General features: G+C 34.6%; 3 protein-coding genes across 3 annotated transcripts; 1 reads left to right on the top strand and 2 right to left on the bottom strand.

Annotated features, from left to right (window-relative positions):
* Positions 1-1,829: 1,829 nt before the first annotated feature.
* On the bottom strand, positions 1,830-4,951 carry LOC141334787 (protein MIS12 homolog). The gene is made up of 2 exons (XM_073840014.1): positions 4,936-4,951; positions 1,830-3,083 (listed from the first exon to the last, which is right to left on the bottom strand). The coding sequence occupies exons 1-2, from the start codon at positions 4,949-4,951 to the stop codon at positions 2,452-2,454; spliced, it is 648 nt and encodes a 215-aa protein (XP_073696115.1). The 3' UTR covers positions 1,830-2,451.
* Positions 4,952-7,956: 3,005 nt separating this feature from the next.
* LOC141334673 (derlin-2) lies at positions 7,957-15,744 on the top strand. Its single transcript, XM_073839869.1, has 8 exons — positions 7,957-8,138; positions 9,389-9,530; positions 9,930-9,995; positions 10,486-10,559; positions 10,656-10,749; positions 14,119-14,314; positions 14,862-14,952; positions 15,265-15,744. The coding sequence occupies exons 2-8, from the start codon at positions 9,438-9,440 to the stop codon at positions 15,368-15,370; spliced, it is 720 nt and encodes a 239-aa protein (XP_073695970.1). The 5' UTR covers positions 7,957-8,138; positions 9,389-9,437; the 3' UTR covers positions 15,371-15,744.
* A 248-nt stretch (positions 15,745-15,992) lies between these two features.
* Positions 15,993-21,173, bottom strand: LOC141334303 (uncharacterized). Its single transcript, XM_073839350.1, has 6 exons — positions 20,994-21,173; positions 20,080-20,160; positions 19,879-19,990; positions 19,453-19,513; positions 19,283-19,365; positions 15,993-16,389 (listed from the first exon to the last, which is right to left on the bottom strand). Exons 3-6 carry the CDS (start codon positions 19,988-19,990, stop codon positions 16,178-16,180), a joined length of 468 nt encoding a protein of 155 aa, XP_073695451.1. The 5' UTR covers positions 20,080-20,160; positions 20,994-21,173; the 3' UTR covers positions 15,993-16,177.
* Positions 21,174-23,310: the final 2,137 nt, after the last annotated feature.

Below are 23,310 nucleotides of genomic sequence, written 5' to 3'. Positions count from 1 at the left end.
TTTTCTATTGTTAAAAATTATGTATATTTATAACACAATAAATGGTGTTATTTCAGAAAACCTAAGGGTACTGTGGGGTTTTTTCTTACACAATGGCTGAGGCAGTGACGGCAAATTTAACATCTTTCTTCCATTTGACTGTAATCAAACTCTTTTTTTCCTTTTGCTACTGGAGCGAATGGGAAAATACTTTCTTTTTCCATTCATAACTACAGATGTTTAACCAATTATGATGACCTTTACTTCTGAGAACCTGAAAATATGAAATTTAATTTCACAGCTGTCACAGCAGAACTGCATAAATATTTCATAAAATTTGGCTAAGTAATACAATTTAGATTTTTTAAAGGGTTATTTTCCAATATATGTAAATGTTATCTTGCTTTGGGTGAAAATAAGGAATGACCATTTTTCAGGACACTGTATTCTAAACACAATTTTATGAAATTCAAATAAGCTTTAAAGACCTTGACTGCAAAGTGTTGAAAAGTTTTTCATGCTTTTTCAATGAACTGTAAACAGTTATTGCACATGCATCTGTGCAACAGATTTTAAGATGCTAACAGTTTACAGGTGGCAGACAATGAAGGTCAGTTTTAATAACTTAGGACAGTAAATAGACTTTTCTACTGACTCTGAAAAACACCAGAAGAAAGGTGCCCAGTGTTACTGATCAGTCCTACTGTTGTTTATGTCTCATTATTTATCTCACAAAAGCAGTTGAAATTGAGAGGACGTTTATTTCCGCTAAGGTTATTATTGCTGAGGTTATAATATTCTTAAAATAATAAAAAAAATACAGATTAGGAATATATTAGGAGGACAGCACAACAATACAATTTAGTGAAATACTATGTATAGTAATACCTAAATCTTGAGAAAATCACCTTTAAAGTTGTCCAAATGAAGTTCTTAGCAATGCATATTACTTATCAAAAAATACATTTTTATATATTTATGGTAGGAAATGTACAAAGTAACTTCATGGAACATGACCTTTACTTAATATCCTCATCATTTTTGGCATAAAAGAAAAATCGATAATGTTGACCCATAGCATTGTTGGCTATTGCTACAAATGTGACCCTGGACCACAAAACCAGTCTTAAGTCACTGGGGTGTATTTGTAGCAATAGCCAAAAATACATAGTGTGGGTCAAAATTATTGATTTTTCTTTTATGCCAAAAATCATTAGGAAATTAAGTAAAGATCATGTTCCATGAAGATTTTTTGTAAAATTCCTACTATAAATATATCAAAATGTAATTTTAGTAATATGCATTGTTAAGAACATAATTTGGACAACTTTAAAGGTGATTTTCTCAGTATTTTGATTTTTTTGCACCCTCAGATTCTAGATTTTCAAATAGATGCATCTCGGCCAAATATTGTCCTATCCTAACAAACCATATTTATTGAGCTTTCATATGATGTATATATCTCAGTTTTATAAAATTTAACCTTATGACTGGTTTTGTGGTCCAGGGTCACAAATAAGGGTCACATATACATATTTATATCTATATATCTACACACACACACATTTTTATTTCTTCTTTGCATTAATGAAAAGTATTTTGGTATATACTGGTCATTTTATTTTATTTTAGTTTTTTTAGAAAAGAATGCTTCTCTTTATTTTTATTTCTCAATTTATTAGTCTTTTTTAAGTTTATTTATATATACACATGTGTGTATTTTATTCACATCTTATTTTTGTATTATCTGTGTATTGTAGTTGTCTTTGTGTACTGGAAGCTTGCGACACTAAAACTAATTCCTTGTGTGTGCAAACATACTTGCCAATAAAGCTCTTTCTGACTTCTGATCATAATGCAAACAGGAAATCATTTTATTGTTATTTACAGTAATGGACAAAACATAGACTATTATGTGTATTTCTAACATTTGCTTTCAGTTTATTACTAAATGTTTTTTTCTTGACATTTGCACTTGGCAACTCAATCCAAGTACTGTCATTTAGATTCAGACTATGTACAAAATTTAGATGTTCCTCTGCTGGCGATGGCGAGGTCCTGTACAAGTCAATATGAACTTAAAATCTTTCTCCTCTGAACATCAAGGGAAAGACCTTAAAATATCTCCTCAAACAACATAAAACTTTCTGTAAAGCCAACCAGGCTGTTGGACACATCAGTTTGGGCCTGTGGGAAATGTGGGCTAATCTAATGCAGATCTCACTGTACTGAACATCAAAGGCACGGAATCGTAAATGAGAAAACCCAATGACTTTGAGGAAGGAGAGATGGACTGCATTTCAAATGTCTGAGGAAAATCGCCTGATTACAAATGTAGCGCTTTGAAGCTGGACTGATGGTGGTACTTGTATGTTAATGTAATTGTACCGAATAGATTATGCACCGTCTCCCCCTGGTGGATGAATCATGTGATTACACCACAGCACTTGTGATGTGAAGGTCAGAATTTCTTTAAATTTCATCCAATCCTTTATTTTTCTTGTTAATCTTTCCTACAACGTCCTGCAGTTGGCCCACAGTCTCCATCATGTGTCTAACGCTATCTTGGACATTTCCCATTCCCTCTCTCCTCCACGAAAGACGCAGTTCCTCGATCCATCGGAGCACTTCATCCAGCTCTTTCTGCGTATCTTTCTGCTCCTCGAGCTCAGCGAGAAGTGCTTGCTTGGCGCAGACCTCAGCTTCATAAGCCTGCAGAAGTTTTGCAATGGATTCCTGCAGCTTCATGAGGTCTTCTTTGCCTTCTGGGTACTTTTGGTGCAGCTGGTCTTCAGGCAGCAGGACTTTGTGAGGGATGGAGAGGATGCGGTGCATCAGCATCCCCTTCATGCGCTGAAACATGATTTCAAAGCGCTCCTGTAAGAACTGCCGTAGTTTTTGGGTGCTCTCTCTGGCTGTCAGTCGGAGCTCTGCTGGCGGATCCTGGCCTGGACATAGTCTTTTTACAAATACAGACTCAACAGCGAGCAAAATGTGATTGAGGGAGTCTCGAAAGGCATCGCGAACTCGTAAAGTGCAGGTCTCTGGGGTGAAGCCGAAGAACTGTGCTTCATACAGCTGGAGGGATTCAGATCTCACTGAAACTATAGGCATAACAGAGACAAGTTAAACCACAAATATGGATTACACATATCCATACACTGGCAGTCAGTAAATTTTAGAAATTAGAACAGAAATATTGTGAAATATTTTTACAAATTAAATGGCAAAGCTGAATTTTCAGCAGGAATCATTCTAGTATGCTGACTTGCTGAACAACAAACATCTGTTATTGTATATACAAAAGTATATGGTCCATTCTACACAATTAGAAAATATATCTACAAAATATATTTTTCCACAAAATTTGTATGTATGCAAATTGTATATTATTCAATGTACACATTTCTAGTAAATGTGCAGTTAATTCTCATATTGTATTTTCAGAAAGAATTGAAATATTTGTCCTCTCCCGAAATTTGTCACTACCGAAACACAGTAATATTTTTATTAAAAAGGGTTATATTGACCTCTTGCTTATATCTTTCTTGTAAATATATTATATTATATATTATATTATAATATATAAGTTTTCAGAGGTAAATTAATAACAACTATGATTTTAACAATATTTCAAGTGTGATTTATGAGATTTGTTGTATTTAAATCCAATTTGTCTTTGCAAAAGTTGATCATACTTATTTTAAATTTAAGGATCATTAGTTTGAATATACATTGAACCAAACACTATCACAATATCTTAGTTGATAATTCAGTATACTTTATTTTTGACAAAACATCCCATATTTCGAGTCGTGACAGTAATGTTTTGGTAGCGAGTCTAGCGACCACATCACATTACAAAATTTTAACCCACATAGTAAAACATACTAAAAAAAGTTGTTTATTTGTCCCAAATAAAGGGTTATGGGTTCCCTTTTGTCACTACCGAAACAATGACAACATTAAGTGACAATTTTATGGGATAACACCCAAAAAACAAAGATGTCACTACCGAAACTCCAACAAATGTTTCGGTAGTGACAATTTTAGACACTTTTGAACCTAGCTCAAAGATGCTAATCAGCACATGCTAGCACAGTTCTGTGTTGTGCACATAAAAACTAAATGTTATGGAATAACTCCCAAAAAAAGTGTTTAATTATAGAAAAATAGTGTTTGACCAACATTCTTTAAAGTTACACACCGATTTTTAAGACTTTTGAACACATTTACCTCAAAATGATGGTGCCTATATACTCACAGGGACACAGAAATATTTCCTGAACATAAATGTAGAGGTGTTGTTAAAAATCTCAGCCAATGGACTAAAACATACACTGTTTTGGTAGTGACATTAAAATGCAGGACACATTTTTTTTTTTTTTTTTTTACATAAAGTTTCATATTTTACAAAAATATATATAAAATAAATACATATTTTAACTTCAAACAAAAAAAAATCTAAAAGATATTTTTAAAAACAACAATGGAATAAAATGCAAAACATGACATGACATGAAAGCGACTTTATATATATTAAGCTTCCTGATATTTTAAATATTATTGTGGGTTTCAACAGACAATACAAGAATCTTAGTAAACATCTAAGATTAAATTCTTTTTAAACCATTTTTTTGGTTGTGGGACAGCAGTTTGCACTAATTCTGTAGAACTGCCCATAAACCACAATATAATACAACATACAAAAATATAATATACCGGTACGCTTGCTTTTAGTCGTGTCGTTGGATAGTTTCCAAGGGCTACATGACTGCTGTCAATCAAAACATTAAAGAACTAACCTCATAAAACTATTACAATAACATTTATCTACATTTATAAGTGACTAAATACATTATAACATTCTAGAGGTACAGATAAAATGACACAACTATGCTTTCCCCGCGTTTTTGTATTGTTGATTAAGGTTTGAAAAACCGAGTCATATTTTACCTCCGCTCTCTGCCATCTCTGCAGCCCGCGCACTGTTCAACCTTCTTCATCCATCACACAAACAGTACAAGTGTGTTTAAAAGCTCAATGTCGCCCTCTTGAGATTGGGAGCATAACATTACGAACACGTAGAAGATTTAGACTTTTTGGACTTTTTACAAAATAAACCTATCCATCATAAAGTGCAACAGTGCCTGGCTACTTTTTCAGCGACCTTGGTACTGGGATATTTTCCACATTCACTGTTATAGCGATTTAATATGTTTGTGTGTTTATTTCATGTATTACAAACTTTAATTTGAATCGGAAAAGTATTTGAAAATTGGACAAAAAGACAAAGGTGTAACCAAAGGTAGATTACTTACAAATTGTAATCCGTTACTGATTCCAAATGACATTACTAAAATCGTAGTTAGTAGCGTAATCCATTACATTCCACATTTTGGGTAACAATCAGACTACTCACTTTTAGATTACTTTTGACCTATCTCGTTTATCACATTGATTTAAAGAATCATTTTGTACCATATTGACATAAAAATAGAAAGAGTAAGAAATTATATTACATTTGTTGTTATTAACACGAAGTGCCATTAAACATCATGTCAAGGTTTTCCTTTTACCTTGCTTGTGAAGGGAGTTTATGAATTTAATGAAAAGCTAAAAATGTATTAAATCATAAAAATATATAACATAAAAATAAATAATTATAAATTAAATCAAATTAAAAAAACGTTAGATATTGTATCTGCATAAATGTGCATTTATCTGCATAAATGTGACCATAACCAGTGTCAGAGAACCAATAAACATGTAAATGTGATAATTATTAAAATATTTATTTTAAATGGCAGGGGTGCTTCAAGCAAATATATTAGGTAAAAGAGGATCGGATGACAACAAAGTTTGTGAATTTGTGCATTTTAATGTGTTTGAAAGACAAAAGCCTTCCAATAAGTGAAATAAGTGGTTAAATAACCTGCAATGTTGAAATACGTCTTAAACCTGAAATTATTTTTGTAAATCGGTGGTCAAATGCTGTGTCGCCACCTGATGAATGTCTGATCTCTGTGTGAATGTCCACAAAACTGGAAGACTTGAAGAGTGTAAGCAGCAGGCTATTTTAGAAAGTAAAATTTAAAAGATGAAAAAGAGAAATTAGGGAGAATCAATAAATTATAAATAATGTGCTATTGTGTAAGTAATCATGTAATCCTTAAAAAATATCTGTAGCCTGATTACAAGTATTATAAAATAATTTAGTCTAATTACAAGTACCTAATTTTTAATTCAGGTTACATTTAATAACAAGTGTACTTAAAGGTCCACTGAAGTGCCTTGAAACACGCAGCGTTATTCTATGTGGTGACGTACTTTTAACTGAAACAAAAACATATCGCCCAGCCCTGCCCACTAATTTTGAACAGCCAATAGCATTCCATTTATATCTGCTCGGGTCAGAGCCGTTGAGCTCGGTAAAGCCGCATTTGTAAGCTTATGACAGCCACAGACTAATAAATTACCTCACAGATTCAATATGAAACTTGCTAAAACGAAATAGTGATCATAATCATGCTGAGGCTGTGTAGTTTAATACATGCCGACCGCACTTATGAGCGCATATGATCTGCTCCGCGTCTCTGTGTAGGGGGCGGGACACTACGGACTCTAGAGAGCATTTGATTGGACAGAACGTTTGATGAGAAACTGAAGTGCACGGTGATATCATCCAAATCCTTGATTCATATTGGCGGAAGTGACAAGACTGTAAGTTTTGAATGCCCATATCTTGTAAACGTGAATTTTGTCTTTGTTTTGCAGCACACTAGCTTATAGATCACCTTAAGGCTAATATATTCATACTAAAAGCCAAAAAACTTTAATTTTGATTTCAGGGGGACTTTAAGTCTTTTAGTCAACGAGCGAAAGAACTACAATCCCATGATGCACTGCGAAAGATATAATCGAATCACAAACGACGGATTTAAAAAATAAAACTATTAATTTAAAGATGCTGGTTATGTATTAAAAACAATATATTTACATTTATTGCAAAATATGTATATACAGTTTGAGAGCACAAGGAGGAAAAGGTAAAATAATGCGGGCTGATCATGATCAGACAACAACGTCGTAGCTAGGTCAGCTGTTGAACTCTCAGGGGTATTTAAAGACTTATGATGAATTTCTTTCATATTTTGAATTCCCTGTAACCCCAAAAGAATATGCCTCTGTAACTGGAGCTATTTCTTCTAGTAGGCTATTGTGTCTTTATGTAGAGGTATTTCATACTCTAAATATGCTTATTTCCTTTACCCTGCTGATACTTTCTCTGGTAGAATTTGTTTTTCATCTAGTGGAAAAAATAATAATAATAAGGCTATACGTTCATTATTTCAAAAAGAAATTGTTAGTAAACCACATGTTATTTTCTATTGGTCTACGTTTATCAGAAATATTGATTGGAGGAAAGTTTGGGTATTACCTTATAAATATCTTATTACAAATAAAATTAAAGAAATTTCATTTAAGATACTGCACAAGTTTTACCCGGCTTAGCATTATTTAAACAGATTTACTGAAGAAATAGATATAAATTGTTCATTTTGTACATCACACCCAGAAACATATTTTCTGGCATTGTCAGTATACAAAGAGGCCTTGGTGGGAGGTTTCTAGATTTATAAATGACAAACTACTTCTTATTATATGAACATGTAATATTTGGTTTTTTGAACTATGACAAGAAGCTGGTGTAGCCTGTGGATTTCGGGTGCTCTCTTTTCCCTCTCTTCTCCCTTTTTCTCTGCCTCTCGCTCACTTTTGCTCTTTCCCGTATTGTTACGTCACCTAATGTGGGTGGGAGAGGTTGGCAATTAAGCGCAGGCAGGTGTATAGGCACCTGGGGTCCTCATGCCGGGAGCCATTCATTGTAGCTAGCTACGGACGCGTTGGAGTGCCGCAGTGTTCCTGGGTGCTGTTTGTTGTGCAAGGTGTTACCGAGCGATCGCCAACGGCGCTACTGTTTTGTGTGCGTGTATACGTTTCCAAAACACGTTGGGAGTGTCTAAAGTGACAAGCGTAGAGAAGCGTCCAGTGACCCTGGTGAATGCGTGAAGCACGGAACACTCTACTCACCCAATCGCTAGCTTGCAAAAAGAGGCTACAGCAATCAGATTGTCGGCTGCTGTTCTCTTAAATGTGTATGTATGTGCAGGTGCTGCTTCTTAGATACTTTTTCGTTTGGTTTATTGATTTATTGTTTTTTTCTTTTACCACTAGCCGGCGGGCTGTCAAAGATGTGTGTCTAGTGTACTGATTGTGGCCACTGGCTAGTGGTTTCTTCTTTTTGTTTGTCTTCCCTCCCCCCTTTTCCTATTAATAGCCTAATGTGGATTGGGCCCATAGGATAGATTAGCCTACCAGGTTCTAGTTTGGTTTCCTTAGAGTGTTTCACCCATTTGGAACCGATGTGTGCAGTGTAATGCTGTGAAGTGTGCATCTGGTGTAATAGCTCCACTAGCAATGTTGTCGTGGTGTGTAAGCTGAGTTTGTAGTGTTTGTTCTACTCTAAAGTGGTGTGCCTTAGCTCACGTGTGGTATTGAAACCTAGGCCTGTTTAAGCTTACATTCTGGTGACTCACTCTACTATAGCTTATCCCTGTTAAATGATGAATTTGTGTGTTATTTATTAACTATCTAAAGCGACTTATTTTTAACTAAGATAAAATAAACATTGTATCTTTTTACTTTGCTAAACCAAGCCTGTGCGTGGTTCTTTATAACAGAGTCCCCTTGCTCTTCCAGTCTTGTCCAAGGGGTGGCGTAGTCAACACTGCCATCGCCCCACTAGGGGGGGGCAACACTGGATAATGAGGCTTTCATTATCAAACTTTTGATCATACTTGTTAAGTTTCATATTCATCGCTGTAAATGTAGTAATCAGAAACCTCTTTTTTCTGTAGTACTTAAAGAATTAGATATTTATAGAAGTACTATTAAGGAGAGTACAAAGAAAAAAGCTATTAAAACTCTGTGTTTGTTTGTTTGATTCATTTAAGTTATTATGATTTAGCAACGCCTGTCATTTATTTTTTTTTTTTTTCTGTGTAGTTTATGTATTTATGTAATACATGTAAGTACTCGTTGTTTTTTGTGTACACCCTTGGCACATTTGTATATGTTGTTCAAGAATTAATACAAAAAAAAACAATAACAACAACTTCGTAGCTCAGAGTGGGTCTGTCTTCAATTATAAATAATATTCAATTATAAATTATAAATAAATTTGTGGACCATCTTTACCAACCAATAGAAAAATGCCATATTTCCACTGACCGGGATAAAACAGTAATCGACACGTTAGATGACCAATCAGAGCAGTGAGATCTGAAAGCGTTAACCAATTGGAATCATCAAAAACTAAAACCACCTCCTTCATTCACTTGTCCAGGTGATGACGTGTCAAGAAGGTGCCGGAAGCAGCGTTGTCGCTCCAAAAAATGGCATACCAGACAATCCGACAGGAATATTTACAGATTCCTGTGGTTACTAGAGCTTATACCACCGCCTGCGTACTCACTACAGCCGCCGTGGTAAGTAAATGAACGAATATTAGGGTCTCAAGCGCTATTATCTGCCGTGTCCTCGTCCCTATGCAGTTAAACCACATCTGGTATCCTGGAGGATGTTATGAGGACATATGTACTTAAAACCCTCCCGCAAATTTTGTATATATGATATGACATAATATGAATATTGTATTTAAGTAGCCTATATATGTCATAAGGTTTGGTTTCCAGTTGTTTTGTCTGCATGTTCGCATCTTACTTCCTGTGTTTACTTTCATTTACCTGACTGCGATCTGCTGAAAGTAACTTTGCTTTTGATTTCAATTGATATTTAAGTGTAATATTAAGTTACAATTAAACACTGTTTGTTTACCTGCAACATGTCTTCCGTATATGATTGTGGTGTTTCATTTGTATTCACAGCAATTAGAACTCATCACACCTTTCCAGCTTTACTTCAACCCAGATTTAATATTGAGGAGTTATCAGGTAAGTGTCATAATAAGTGTTTCTCTGAAGAATATTGTGCCTGGTTTTATTTTTAGCCTGTAAAAACTGACATATTTAACAGTAGCCTGGAAAACGTAATATTTTTGTTTCTACAATATGATATAGAAGAATATGGAGCTATAAATACGGAGCTAATAAATCTAAACGGAGCTATAAATACTAACATTTTAAAATGATTTGACCATGGACAAAAAGCTCATTTTGAACATTGAAAGGTATTCAAAATAATATATAAGGTATTCTTTATATGTTTACCAATTATTAAAGATTTCACAACGAAAACATGTGTACCACAACCTAAAGGTGGACATTTTTAGAATGATAAAAGGCTGTTTACTTAATAAAAAAGCATAATTTATCATTCATATGACAGAAAGCATAGTATAATTAAATTATATTAATATAAAATATGTTTTATAGGGTTAAAATTGCAGCATGTGATTCTAAATTTGTGTGTGTGTGTCCACAGGTATGGCGGCTAATAACCAACTTTTTGTTTTTTGGTCCGGTTGGGTTCAACTTCTTATTCAACATGATATTTTTGTATCCTTTATTATATCATATTCGTAGTGAATCACTAAATTGTAAATCATTTTCTGAAGTTTAAGGTTTGTTCAGTCCTTAACTCGAGTCTCACAGGTACCGGTACTGTCGGATGCTGGAGGAGGGATCCTTCAGAGGGAGGACTGCTGACTTTGTCTTTATGTTCCTCTTCGGTGGCCTTCTCATGACTGTATCCTTCACATTTTCTCAAAAGAGAAGAAGCTTTTTTATTTACCTCTATAGCTCAATAACTAAAATGTAAATGTAGGCAAGCGTGTTTATATGGGCCATTCTACAGAATTGGTCCAAAGTCAGAGTTAGAAATGTCTTGAAGTAATTTTTAGTAATTGTGCAGTTATCATATTGTATTTTCAGAAAGTTTGGGATTTTTTTTTTCTCCCAAATTTGTCACTACTGAAACAGAGTAATAATAATTTAATTAGAAGGGTTATATTGACTTATTAAGATTTTGCTTACATTTGTATTGTAAATATATTTATTTGCTATTTTATTTGCATTCTTCAGAGGTAAATCCATAACAGTTACATTTTCAAAATATTTCAAGTGTAATTTATGATATTTGTTGTATTTTTAATCCAATTTTTCTTTGAAAAAGGCAAAAAGTTGATTTCAAAGTTAAGGTTTCATTAGTTTGAATATACATTGAACCAAAAACTTCATTATTATCATAACATCTTAGTTGATAATTCAGTATATTTTATTTTTGTAAAAACATTCCATGTTTCGGTAGTGACAGTAATGCTTTGGTAGCGACCGCATCATATTACAGAATTTTAACTCGCATACTAAACACTACTAAAACATACTAAAATACAAAAACAATTGCTTAACTGTACTAAAATTGAGTTTATTTCCCCCCAAAATGAGGATTTTATGTTCCCTTTTGTCACTATCGAAACAATGATGACATGTTTCGGTCTTGGCTGGTACAGTAGGGACAGTTCTATTGGATAACACTTAAAAAACAAAGATGTCACTACCAAAACTCCACCAAATGTTTTGGTTGTGACAATTGTGAATAATTTTGAATCTAAGCTCAAAGATGCTAATCAGCACATATGTAAACTAGCACAGTTCTGAACTGTTGTACACATATAAAAACTCAAAGTTATGGAATAAATCCTAAAAAAAAAAGTGTGCTTAATTGCAGAAAAAAGGTGTTTCGGTAGGGATGGTCCTAAAAGTTACACAGTTTTTTCAGACTTTTGAATACATTCACCTCAAAAGGATGGGACCTATCTACTCACCATGTAGTTATAAGAGAGAGGGACACAGGAATATTTCTTGATCATAAATGTAGGGGTGCAGTTAAAATCAGTCTCAGCCGGTGGACTAAAACATACACTGTTTCCGTAGTGACAGGAAAAATGCGGGACACCTTTATTTTTGTACATAAAATGTCATAATTTACAAAGAAAATCTAAAATGAATATATTTTTTGTACAAAAAAATAATAATTTTCTTTTAGGGGTTAGGCTGGGACAGCCACCTCCCATTTGAAAGTACCCAATAATTGATAATTTTATAAATATCCAGCTTACTAGGATTTTAAATTTGATTGTGAGTTTCAGTAGATAATAGAAGGATCTTAGTAAACAACAAAGATTTGAATACTCAAATGCTTTTTAAACAGGTTTTTTTGGTGTAGGACAGCAGTTTGCACCAGTTCTGTAGAATGGCCCATATAGCATATTTCATTCACAATGATATTTCAAAGTGATTTGCTTAGACATAATTTTTATTAATAATCTTTCTTGGGGACTTTTTTAATCTAAAAAGTTAAAACTATATAAATACTATATATGTGACCCTGGACCACAAAACCAGTCTTAAGTCGCTGGGGTATATTTGTAGCAATAGCCAAAAATACATAGTATGGGTCAAAATTATAGATTTTTCTTTTATGCCAAAAATCATTAGGAAATTAAGTAAAGATCATGTTCCATGAAGATTTTTTTTGTAAAATTCCTACTATAAATATATCAAAATGTAATTTTTGATTAGTAATATGCATTTGTAAGAACTTAATTTTGAGAACTTTAAAGGTGATTTTCTCAGTATTTGGATTTTTTTCCACCCTCAGATTCCAGATGTTCAAATAGATGTATCTCGGCCAAATATTGTCCTATCATAACAAACCATACATCAATAGAAAGCTTATTTATTGAGCTTTCATATGATGTATACAACTCAGTTTTGTAAAATTTAACCTTATGACTGGTTTTGTGGTCCAGGGTCACATATAAATACTATAAAAATTCCGTTTTATTAGATCCAAATTTAGTTTTTTACCTTTTTGATTTTTCTGGATTTTTTTTTTTTTTTTTTTTTTTTAATGGTAACCTTAAAGATATCAATCAAGACAGCATGTCTAATTAATTAAAATCTAGAAACATACACAATTTAAGACTAATTTATTAAAATTGTAACACAAATTGCATTTACTTTTTTTAAATTCAGTTTTATTTTTTAATTTTCCATTACTCTTCTGGATTCCATTTTAATAATTTCATTTACATTTTAATGATTAAGAGATTATGTTCACATAATATTGAGGCGGCAGAAGCTAAAAACACGAAACATGCAGGATTCATATGTAAATAGTGTTTATGTGGCTTAATGTTCACAGATACTAGTCCATATCATGTTTTGATTTAAGTGTACTAATTAAATTAACGTTTGATTAATTCATCCAAAATGTGGCAAATTACATGACATTCCGCGTTATACAGTAAATCCCATTTTTATGACTGGATTCCGCAATCATAGTTCCCTAGACATGGCATTACAATATCAACTAACTACCTACCTACATAGGCATAATAAATAAGTAAACAAATACGTTTTAAATAATTATCTTAAGTTGATTCAAATCTAAAAAAAGAATGGAAAAGTAAAAAATAAAATGTTAAAATTAATAATCCTATGCATTGTATTGAAGGAAATGTTTCAGCTTAGGTATGTTTCTATTAACATATAATTGCCTAATATGGTTTAGATCATCATCCAGTCTTTTGAGAAGTTCACAGAATGAAATACTAGTTTTGTAGTACTGTGGGAAGAAAAGATCAGCAAAATGAGTCACTAACCACTTTAACCTCAATATAGAAACTGAATAATGAAACACTTGCTGTTTGACCTCATTCAGTGTTTAATAAAATCATGTGAAATCTCATGTAGAAACAATAGTAAAACTTGTCAAAAATATCCATTATGCTAAAAAAAAACAAAAAAAACATCCAGTATGCCATTTATCCACCTTTTTCTTCACCGGAAGAGTGGGTGCGGCCATTTGTACATTTTAGGGGTCTGGCTTCCTTTCAGCTCATCCACATCCAGCTATTTTTAACTGTACAAAAAGTTCGTTTTGCAGCTTGATATTGCAAAGCAGTTAATAAACCGAAAGTCTTGTCTATAGGCTTACTTCTGTGTTAAGGAAAAAGGCGGATAGGCACTTTTATGATTTCAAGATCTATAAGAAACATTGCCTATTACATTTGCTCAAATACCAGTTGTAATTTTCTTAATAGCCATGCAGATATTTGGCATGTTTGTGAATCTTGTGTTCCTAGGTCAGGCATTCACCATCATGCTGGTGTACATATGGAGCAGGAGAAACCCAAACGTCCGCATGAACTTCTTTGGCCTTTTGAATTTCCAGGCGCCTTTCCTCCCGTGGGTGCTCATGGGATTCTCTCTGCTGCTGGGAAACTCTATCATTGTGGATCTTTTAGGTAGAAACTTTTAATTACTATCAGCATTGACAACAAATGTGACCCTAGACCACAAAACCAGCCCTAAGGGTCATTTTTTTGTTGTTGAGTAAATAAGCTTTCCCTTGATGTATGGGTGGGATAGGAAAATATTTGGCCGAGATACTACAACTATTTAAAAATCTGGAATCTGAGGGTGCAAAAAATCAAAATATTGAGGAAAATCCACTGTAAAGTTACCTAGCCATGCATGTTACTAAACAAAAATTAAGTTTTAATAAATTTTAGGTAGAAAATGTACAAAATATCTTAACAGAACATGATTTTTACTTAATATCCTAATGATTTTTGGCATGGAAGAAAAATCTATAACTTTGACCCATACAATGTATTGTTGGCTATTGATACAAATATACCCATGCTACTTAAGACTGCTTTTGTGGTCCAGAGTCACAAATTAGTCCAATTTAATTTAGTATTATTTGTAATTTTAATGTGATGGAATGAATTTAAGTAATAATGAATTAATCTGTTACCGGTGTTATATTTTCTGTCTTTTCAATATAAGGTATCGCAGTGGGACACGTGTACTTCTTTCTGGAGGATGTGTTTCCCAACCAACCTGGTGGTGGCAGATGGCTGAGGACACCCTCCATCCTGTGAGTGCCACACCAAAATACACTTGTCATACTTCCGCAAGCATGACGAAGAAGAATAGTGGGCAAAAAGCAACACTATTAGGGACTGTGTCTGTCCAAACAACACAGAACTGCTGCAGAAAAGTGATCAGGCAAACTTAAATATTCACCTTGAAGATTATGTTTCCACAAAAAACATAATTTCACAAAGCCAACACCATTAAAAAAGCTTTTTATCCATTCCAGTCCACACGTAGCCATCAAATAAAAACTTCTAGATGATATTTTAGTCTTTGCTTTGAAATGAAACACCCTTTCTTTCTACCTTTCCAGTAAGATGCTGTTTGATACACCTGAGGAAGATGCCAACTACAACCCTCTCCCCGAGGACCGTCCAGGCGGCTTTGCCTGGGGTGAGGGTCAGCGACTAGGAGGCTAGTTTGAGCACCCGTGTGCCTGCCGCTTAATGGACATCTCTGAGAGCAAGAAAAGAAAAAATCGTCTTTTTTTCGACTTGTTTCTCTTGTGTACAAAAGAACTGGAGCTCCACTCACCAAGCAAGAGGGAGACTTGTAGTTTTGTGTGCACGGAAATCATACGCCTCGAAATGTCTGCAAGGCCCATAACGCTCCTCTGACTGTGGGCATGGGTTTAAAAAAAGAACTGACTTTTGATATGTTGCTTTTGCTGTTGCTCCCCCGAACAACAGCGATTCCAAATCGAGCAGCTGTGAAAGACAAATATCTATTGATAGTCACCATTTTACTTTGTTTTTTCTTTTTTTCTTTTTTAAGAATAAATGTATGAAAACAGTTTCAGAGTACTGTTTGTTTGTGTTTTTCTTTTCCAAAAAGCATTTTGTTGATATATTAACAGAATAAAAAAGGTACACTGTAGTATCAGAATTTATCAGAAATTTGTCTGTGCAAATGATATAAATATAAAGATATTGCTCTAACATCATTTGAACTTGCATAACAACTGTCACGCAAATGTTTCATGTGCTGCACTTCAACAGAAAATGACGAAACAAATGACGTTTTTGTAAGATGTATTGCATTTCTAAGAATAGGAAGTGAAAGATTGGTTAATATGAAAGTACACACACTTATATTCGCTTACATTCTATTAGAACTTGTTTTTGCTTGAGTACTTTACAATAGTACTTTGTAGGAAACATATAGTTGATTTGTGGGTCCGCTTAGGTGTCCAGCTGAAGGGAAAGTAATACTTTTTTTTTTGTCTTTTACCCTATGTCATCATAATCCTCGCTGTCAGAGTTAGCAGGGATTTCAACATCGTCGTAATCCTCAGAGACAGCGTCTTGCTCTTGACTTTTAGTTTCGGCGGTGGTGTAGTGTGGCGTGAAGGGGGGTTGTTGAAGGACAGGAGGGCTCGACTCATCCTCAACCTCCACATAGTCCAACGCGGCATCTACGTCCTCATAACTCTGATCCACTGGAAATTCAGATATGATATTAAACTGGTTACATTTCTGTTTTGCGTATTGTAATATGCAGAGAAAGATCATTTATCCTATTCACTTCATTTTGAAATTTGGATGCTATTTTCCATCAATTTGCGAGACTTTAGATTGATTAGCTGGTGAAGTGCAGTAAACTGTTAAACTATCCACCTTATTTTTGAGGTAGGAGTGCGGCCATTTGTAAATTTTATCTGTCTGGCCTCCTGTCTCATCTGCGTCCAGCGCTTTTAGCTGTAAATTTACTGTTTTAAAACAGCTTGTTTTGCTGCTTGATATTGCAAATTGGTGTGTCATATCTTATTATTTTAATGTATAATCTTTAACACGCTGGTTTGTAGTGCGGTAAACAGTTTTACGGTTTACTGCAAATTGTTATTCTCATTATTAGTCTCGCCCATAGGCTTATTTCCACATTGAGAAATAAAGTGGATAGTGTGTATGAATAAGAAAATAAATATCATTTTTGCAGTATCATACAGCAAAATGCTGTTTTGTACAGCTAAAATAACTGGAAGTGAATAATAACACCGGAAGCCTTGTGCATTTCAGTTACAAAATGGCTGCAATGCTCTTACATTAAAAATAAACAAGCAAATAAACAGCTAAAACAAGCAGGCTGGTTTAAGAGGGGTTTTGGCCACTTTTCCAGGCTGGAAAACCACCAGCTAAAACCAGCCTTACCAGCCCCGCCAGGCTGGGAGACCAGCTAAAACCAGCTACTACCAGCTACCTAGGCTGGTCGGCTGGTTTTAGAGGGGTTTTGGCCCCTTTTCCAGGACTTGCCAGGCTGGTCTTAGCTGGGAGACCACCAGCTAAAACCAGCCTGGCCAGGCTGGGAGACCAGCTAAAACCAGCTACTTCCAGCTAAGAGGCCTAGGCTGGTTTTAGCTGTTTTTTTTTCAGCAGGGAAGGTGGATGAACTTAAGAGACTCTGATCAATTAAATAATAATAATAATAATAATAATAATAAATAACTCCTGTGTTGATATATTGATGAGTTTGTGATGCTTATTTTGCATCATGGCCATGTATTCTGTAGTCTGCAGTTCTTCAGAGGCAGCCCTGCTGACAAAAAAAAAAAAAAAAACAGCTAAAACCAGCCTAGGCTGGTTGGCTGGTCTTAGCTGGAAGTAGCTGGTTTTAGCTGGTCTCCCAGCCTGACCAGGCTGGTTTTAGCTGGTGGTCTCCCAGCTAAGACCAGCCTGACCAGCCTGGCAAGTCTGGGAAAAGGGGCCAAAACCCCTCTAAAACCAGCCGACCAGCCTAGGCTGGTTTTAGCTGTTTTTGTCAGCAGGGAGGTTGTCAGGTTAAATGGCATTCTGAATTTAAAAATGAAGGTTCACCCAAAAATGAAAGTTTTATCATCATTTGCTCACTCTTATATTGTTCCAAACCTGCCTGTATGAGATGTTTTGATGGTAGCCACGAACTACCATAGTATTAAAAAAAAACTCTCAATGGCTACCATCAATTTATACAGGTCTGAAACAATATGATGGTGAGCAGATCTGGGTAGTAACTGATTACATGTAATCTGGATTACGTAGTCGAATTCCTAAAGTGAAGTACTTGTAATTAGAATAAATGACATTTTAAAATACTCGTAATCAGTCTACAGTTACTTTTTTATGGATGACATGATTGCATATTATTTACACAATAGCAATAATAGCCTACTATTCATAATTTATTGATTCTCTCTAATTTCTCTTTTTGATCTTTTAAATGTTCCTTTCTAAAATAGACTACTGTTATATACATTCAGAAAGTTTTGGATATTCACACAAAGATGAGTCGCTAGTCAGGTGGCGACACAGCATTTGACCACTGGGTTTGTAAAAATCATTTCAGGTTTAAGAAGTGTTTCAATAATGCATTAACTACTGATGAACACATTAGTTTTTATTTGAATTATCAGTCTGTAGGCTAACCATGTCTGTTATTTAACTATGTCTTTAGAAAGCTTTCGTCTTTCAAGCACATTCAAATCCACAAATTCATGAATTCGCAAATTCACAAAAACCAGTTTTCACATCTGATCCCCTTTCACAAAATATATCTAAATTTATTTGAAGTACCCCTGAGATTTTACAAATAAATATTTTAATAATTAAGTATCACATTTGCATGTTCATGGTTCTCTGAGGTTGCTTATGGTCACGTGACGTAAATAAACAAATAACATATAGCATTTTTTTAGTAAGTGTTTTATTTTGATTAATTTTATAATGACTTATTTCATTAAACACTTTTAAATAACAGCTTTTAAAAACATTTCAAGAAAGCTTTTCATTAAACTTTTAAAAACCTTGACATTATAAAAGGTTTAATGCACTTAATGTATGGAATAACAATGAATGGAATATATTTTCTTAATCTTTGTATTTTTATTCTCAGTATGGTACAAGATGAATATTTTGATCAATGCGATAAACGAGATCAAAAAGTAATCTAAAATCTTATATTACCTAAAATGTGTAATGTAACAGATTACGTTACTAACTACTTATACATTTTTGTCATGTAATTTGGAATACGTATCAGAGTACAATTTGTAAGTAATCTACCCAACTCTGATGGTAATTTAATGAGGACAAAATTTTCTTTTTTGAGTGATGATGAAATCGAGGCTGTGAGTGATAGACTTGCAGTCTTTACAGTAGCACGCACTCTATAAAAGTCCTAGATCATGTAATATTTCTCACTTTATGTCTACTGAAATTTGTTTAGAAAGATAACAATAAGTGTAATGTTAAACAACAGTACAATCCAATGAACGTATAGTACTTCTGTCCCTCACTGCTTCATTTTTATCCTGTCAAAAATTAAAATATGCCACTACCCTGACTAACAGAAAAACTGACCAGATTCCATGGATTTGAACTGATCTCTGGAAGGTAACGGTGGTTTCTCATTCTCAACGTCTTTTTGATGAACTTGGTTGTTCCTGCAATGATAAAAGTCATTTATTTTAGAGTGTAAACACATTTTTGTGTAATAAGCATCTAGTCTTACATGAGCTTGACAGACTTACTGGTTTTCAAAATGTGTGTGACCGTAATTATTTGGTTTTACTTGTGTACTGTACCAAGCAGCTAGAAAAAGAGAAAACAAAACAAAAAAAAGTTAGATAAATTTAATCAATCTGCTATAATAATGACTAGTCAAATGAGGCAGAATTCAGAAAGCTGAAGGTTGTTTTCTGCAGTTTCAAACATGTAGTTCAAAACACTTTTAAATTCTATTCATTTTCGTACATTCCTTTATATTTTTTGCTAAAGCTACAAACAAGTGAGTTAATGGGTGTTAAATGAGCTACAATGAATTGCATTGATATAAACTCAACTATTTTTCCCTAGCCAGTAATAGTGGAAGTATTATTTATATTTACTGCAGTAAAAAGTGTGACAGTTACTTCCTGTTAAACACAGCTTCTGTACCGTTTTCAGATGTATTTTACCTCTTTTACTGATGCAAACATTGATGATTATGAAAATCATTACTATCAGCAGAGACACCACAATGATGATCAGCAGTAATGCTGGCCAGAAATACTGACGTAAAAACTCCATCTATAAAATGAAACAGAGAAAATGTTCAGATTTTATGATATATCACTATTATAGAGTTATTTTGTTCCTCATTATGATAAATATCATACTTGAAACTCCTGCTACTTCTCCTTTTCAGCACTGTTTGGGCACATGCTTGAAGTTTCTTATTTTCCAGTCAGCTGTGTTTCCTGGGTGGAGAATGTTAACCTAGATTTAATATGCTTTCAAAAAAAAAACCTACACTCTAAAGCTTCTTTATTGGCATCAAAGAACGTTGAACATCCATGGAATCTTTCAAATGCAGAAAAGGTTCTTTAGATTTTTAAAATGTTTGTCAAAATGGTTCTTTGGCATCACTACAAAAACACCTCTTTTGAACTTTTATTTTTAAGAGTGTAATCCATATTTGGTAATGAATACAGTCATTTTTATTTGTAATATTTCAGATTATTCTTTGTGGCAAACAATGTCTCTCTAGCTCTATCATGCCTACAGCAGTCATCCTGCAAGAGACCAAGTTTTACACATGATTAAGTGACTTCCTGCATCATTCTTTTATTAGCTCTGGCTTATGAGTTGCGACCTAATGCGTCTCACTCAACTGACCTTTTTAGTTTTAAAAAACCTACTTTTGAATTCATTTACACACATTTTCACACACAGATTTAGAAAATAGGCCGTTATTCAGAAACTGAATCATTAACATTTGTCAAAGTGCAGATTCACACAATCCAAAATGTTATAATAATTAATATACATTGTATTTTGTAAAGAAAATATAGTAGATAACGTACTGAATGTATCTCAGATCTTAGATTGGTTTTAACAGTATTAAGGAGCTTTTTAGATTGGCAAACTTAACCAATAAATTATTGTAACAATGTATTTCTGTATTCTAAATCACACTGAATTTACTATAAATTTATAATCTACACTTTTTTTCCAAAATAAAAACTCAACTGTTTTAAAATAGCTGTTCGCATGTGTTTGTGAAAATGAAATTAAGATAAATCTTAATTACCTTTGTCTTCGGTATAGATCACATTAGTCTTGCATATGTTACAGAAGTGTCAAATCTGGAAGTTTAAATTTAAATGAATAAATTCTTCAGAATGTCCAGCCTCTTTCCACCCACTAGTCCTTCCACATAAGCTGTAGGTCTGTGTGACTCAGATGTGTGTTGTCAGTCAATTGTACATCGACTGTGTGTGGTGTTTTAAGTAAGCTGTGGGGAGTTGAACTCAAGAGAGAGCGACTGAGGGATGGTGTATTACAAGAATAGTACTTCTGCTATTCTGCATCCAAGCACATCATTCGCTGTTGTCTCAAAGATATGTTTCTATGTGTTTTAGTGGGTGTGGTCTCAAGGATTAATTTGTTTGAAGTATTCATGAGTTTATTTAATGTGGTCAACATAAGCCTTTTATAAGCCTTATTAAGTCTCAGAAGTGTATTGTTAGTTGAGAATCAACTTTTTTAGGGTGCTGTAGGGAGTTGAACTCAAGAGAGAGCCAGAGAGATGGTGTAGAACAAAATAGTACTTCTGCTATTCTGCAAATAACTAAATTCAGGCATTTAATTTAATTTCAGCTGTTTCACAGTTGGTCTGCAGCAATAATGAAATAAACACAGCAGTCATAGTCTCTTCTTTATTAAACAAAATCCAAATACTTAGAAATACAGAGCTTTGCAAAAGTACATTTTGTTGTTGCTGTCTTATGTTAAACTGCATTAAATTACTTTTTTCCCCACACCAGTCTACACTTCATACACCACATTGGCAAAGCAAAAAACAGGTTTTCAACATCTTTGCAAATTTATTAAAAATTAAAAACTTAAATGATTCCATTGCATAAATATTCATACCCTTATCTTGGACAGTTAAAATTTAGCTCAGGAGCATTCATATTGCTTGTAGATGTTACTACACTTCGAGTGAAGTTAACCTGTGGCAAATTCAGTTGAATGGGTATGATTTGGAAAGCCACACACGTCTTAATAAAATATCTAACAGCTGAAAATGCGGAGCAAAAACAAGCCCTGAGGTTAATAAAAAAAACTAACAAAAAAAAAAAACAAAACAAAAAAAAACTGTAGAGCTCAGAGTCAGAGTCAAGCCACACATCTGGTAGTCTCGCATAGCCAGACCTTCAGACTGACGGCTGAAGGTCTGGAATTCATGGCAGCGTTCATTGGCCAAGGCCCGCCCATAAGACCGTTTGATCGACATGTCAAACAACCAATCACAGTTCGTTTCGTTCAGCGTCACGATTCGGTGCGTGGAAATGCCCCCACAACAACAGACTGGCGTGCAACAAGTCAGTCATTGAAATAACCAGCACTGAAAGATAACGAAGAAGAGGGAGCACAAGCAGTAAGTCAGTAATTTGTTCCCGAACGTCGCAAATGTGTATAACAACAATGGCATCTGCATAAGCACCTTTTAGCAAAACGCCGAGTAAATCAGTCTTCGCTTTGTTTCCCGGCGGACCGAAAATAAACGCGACACTCGCGTCTCCCGGAAATCCGGTCAAATTCAACTAATCAGATGACGACTTCGACATTCCTGAAGTGTTTCCAGTTAAGTGCATCAGACGTTTAGCCAACGTTCCGTGGGCGTGATGCCTGAGGCTGGGACTACACATCTGGAGAAGAGTTCAAAAAACATTCTGCTGCATTAAATGTTCACAGAAGCATGTCTCTGTTACCCTTACAGTAATAGAAGAAATTTGAAACAACCAGGACTTTTCCTAGAGCTGGCCTCCTGGTCAAATTGAGCAATTGATGGAGAAGGCCCTTGGCTAGAGTTGTGACCAAGAAGCTGATGATCACTCTAGTTGAGTTCCATGATCACATATGCAGATGGGAGAAACTTATAGAAGGTCAAACATCACTGCAACACTCCACCAATCTGGGCTTTATGGTGGTGTGGCAAGACATAATCCTCTCCTCATTGAAGACACATGAATCCACACTTTGGAATTTGCAACAGCATCTAAAGGACTCTCAGACTGTGAGAAACAAGATTCTGTGGTCTGATGAACCTCAATCTCAAGCATCATGTTTGAATGGAAACCAGGCACTGCTCATCACCTGCTGGGCTGTTTTTCAGTGGCTGGGTCTGAGGACTCGTCAGATTAGAAGAAAAGCTCAGTGCACCAAAATATAGAGATAGCCTTAATGTAAACCCAGTCCAGAGCATTCAGAACCTCAGACTGGGCAGAAGGTTCACCTTCCAGCAGGGCAATGACCCTAAGAACACAGCAAGTGTGGCTTATAGACAACTCTGTGAATGTCCTTGAGTGGCCCAGCCAGAGCCTGGGCTTGAACCCAATCAA

Source organism: Garra rufa, chromosome 5 (genome assembly GCF_049309525.1).
Source record: "Garra rufa chromosome 5, GarRuf1.0, whole genome shotgun sequence".
In the NCBI taxonomy this organism is placed as follows: domain Eukaryota; kingdom Metazoa; phylum Chordata; class Actinopteri; order Cypriniformes; family Cyprinidae; genus Garra; species Garra rufa.
Note: the sequence above shows the minus strand (reverse complement) of the source record. Positions and strands in the feature narration are given on the sequence as shown.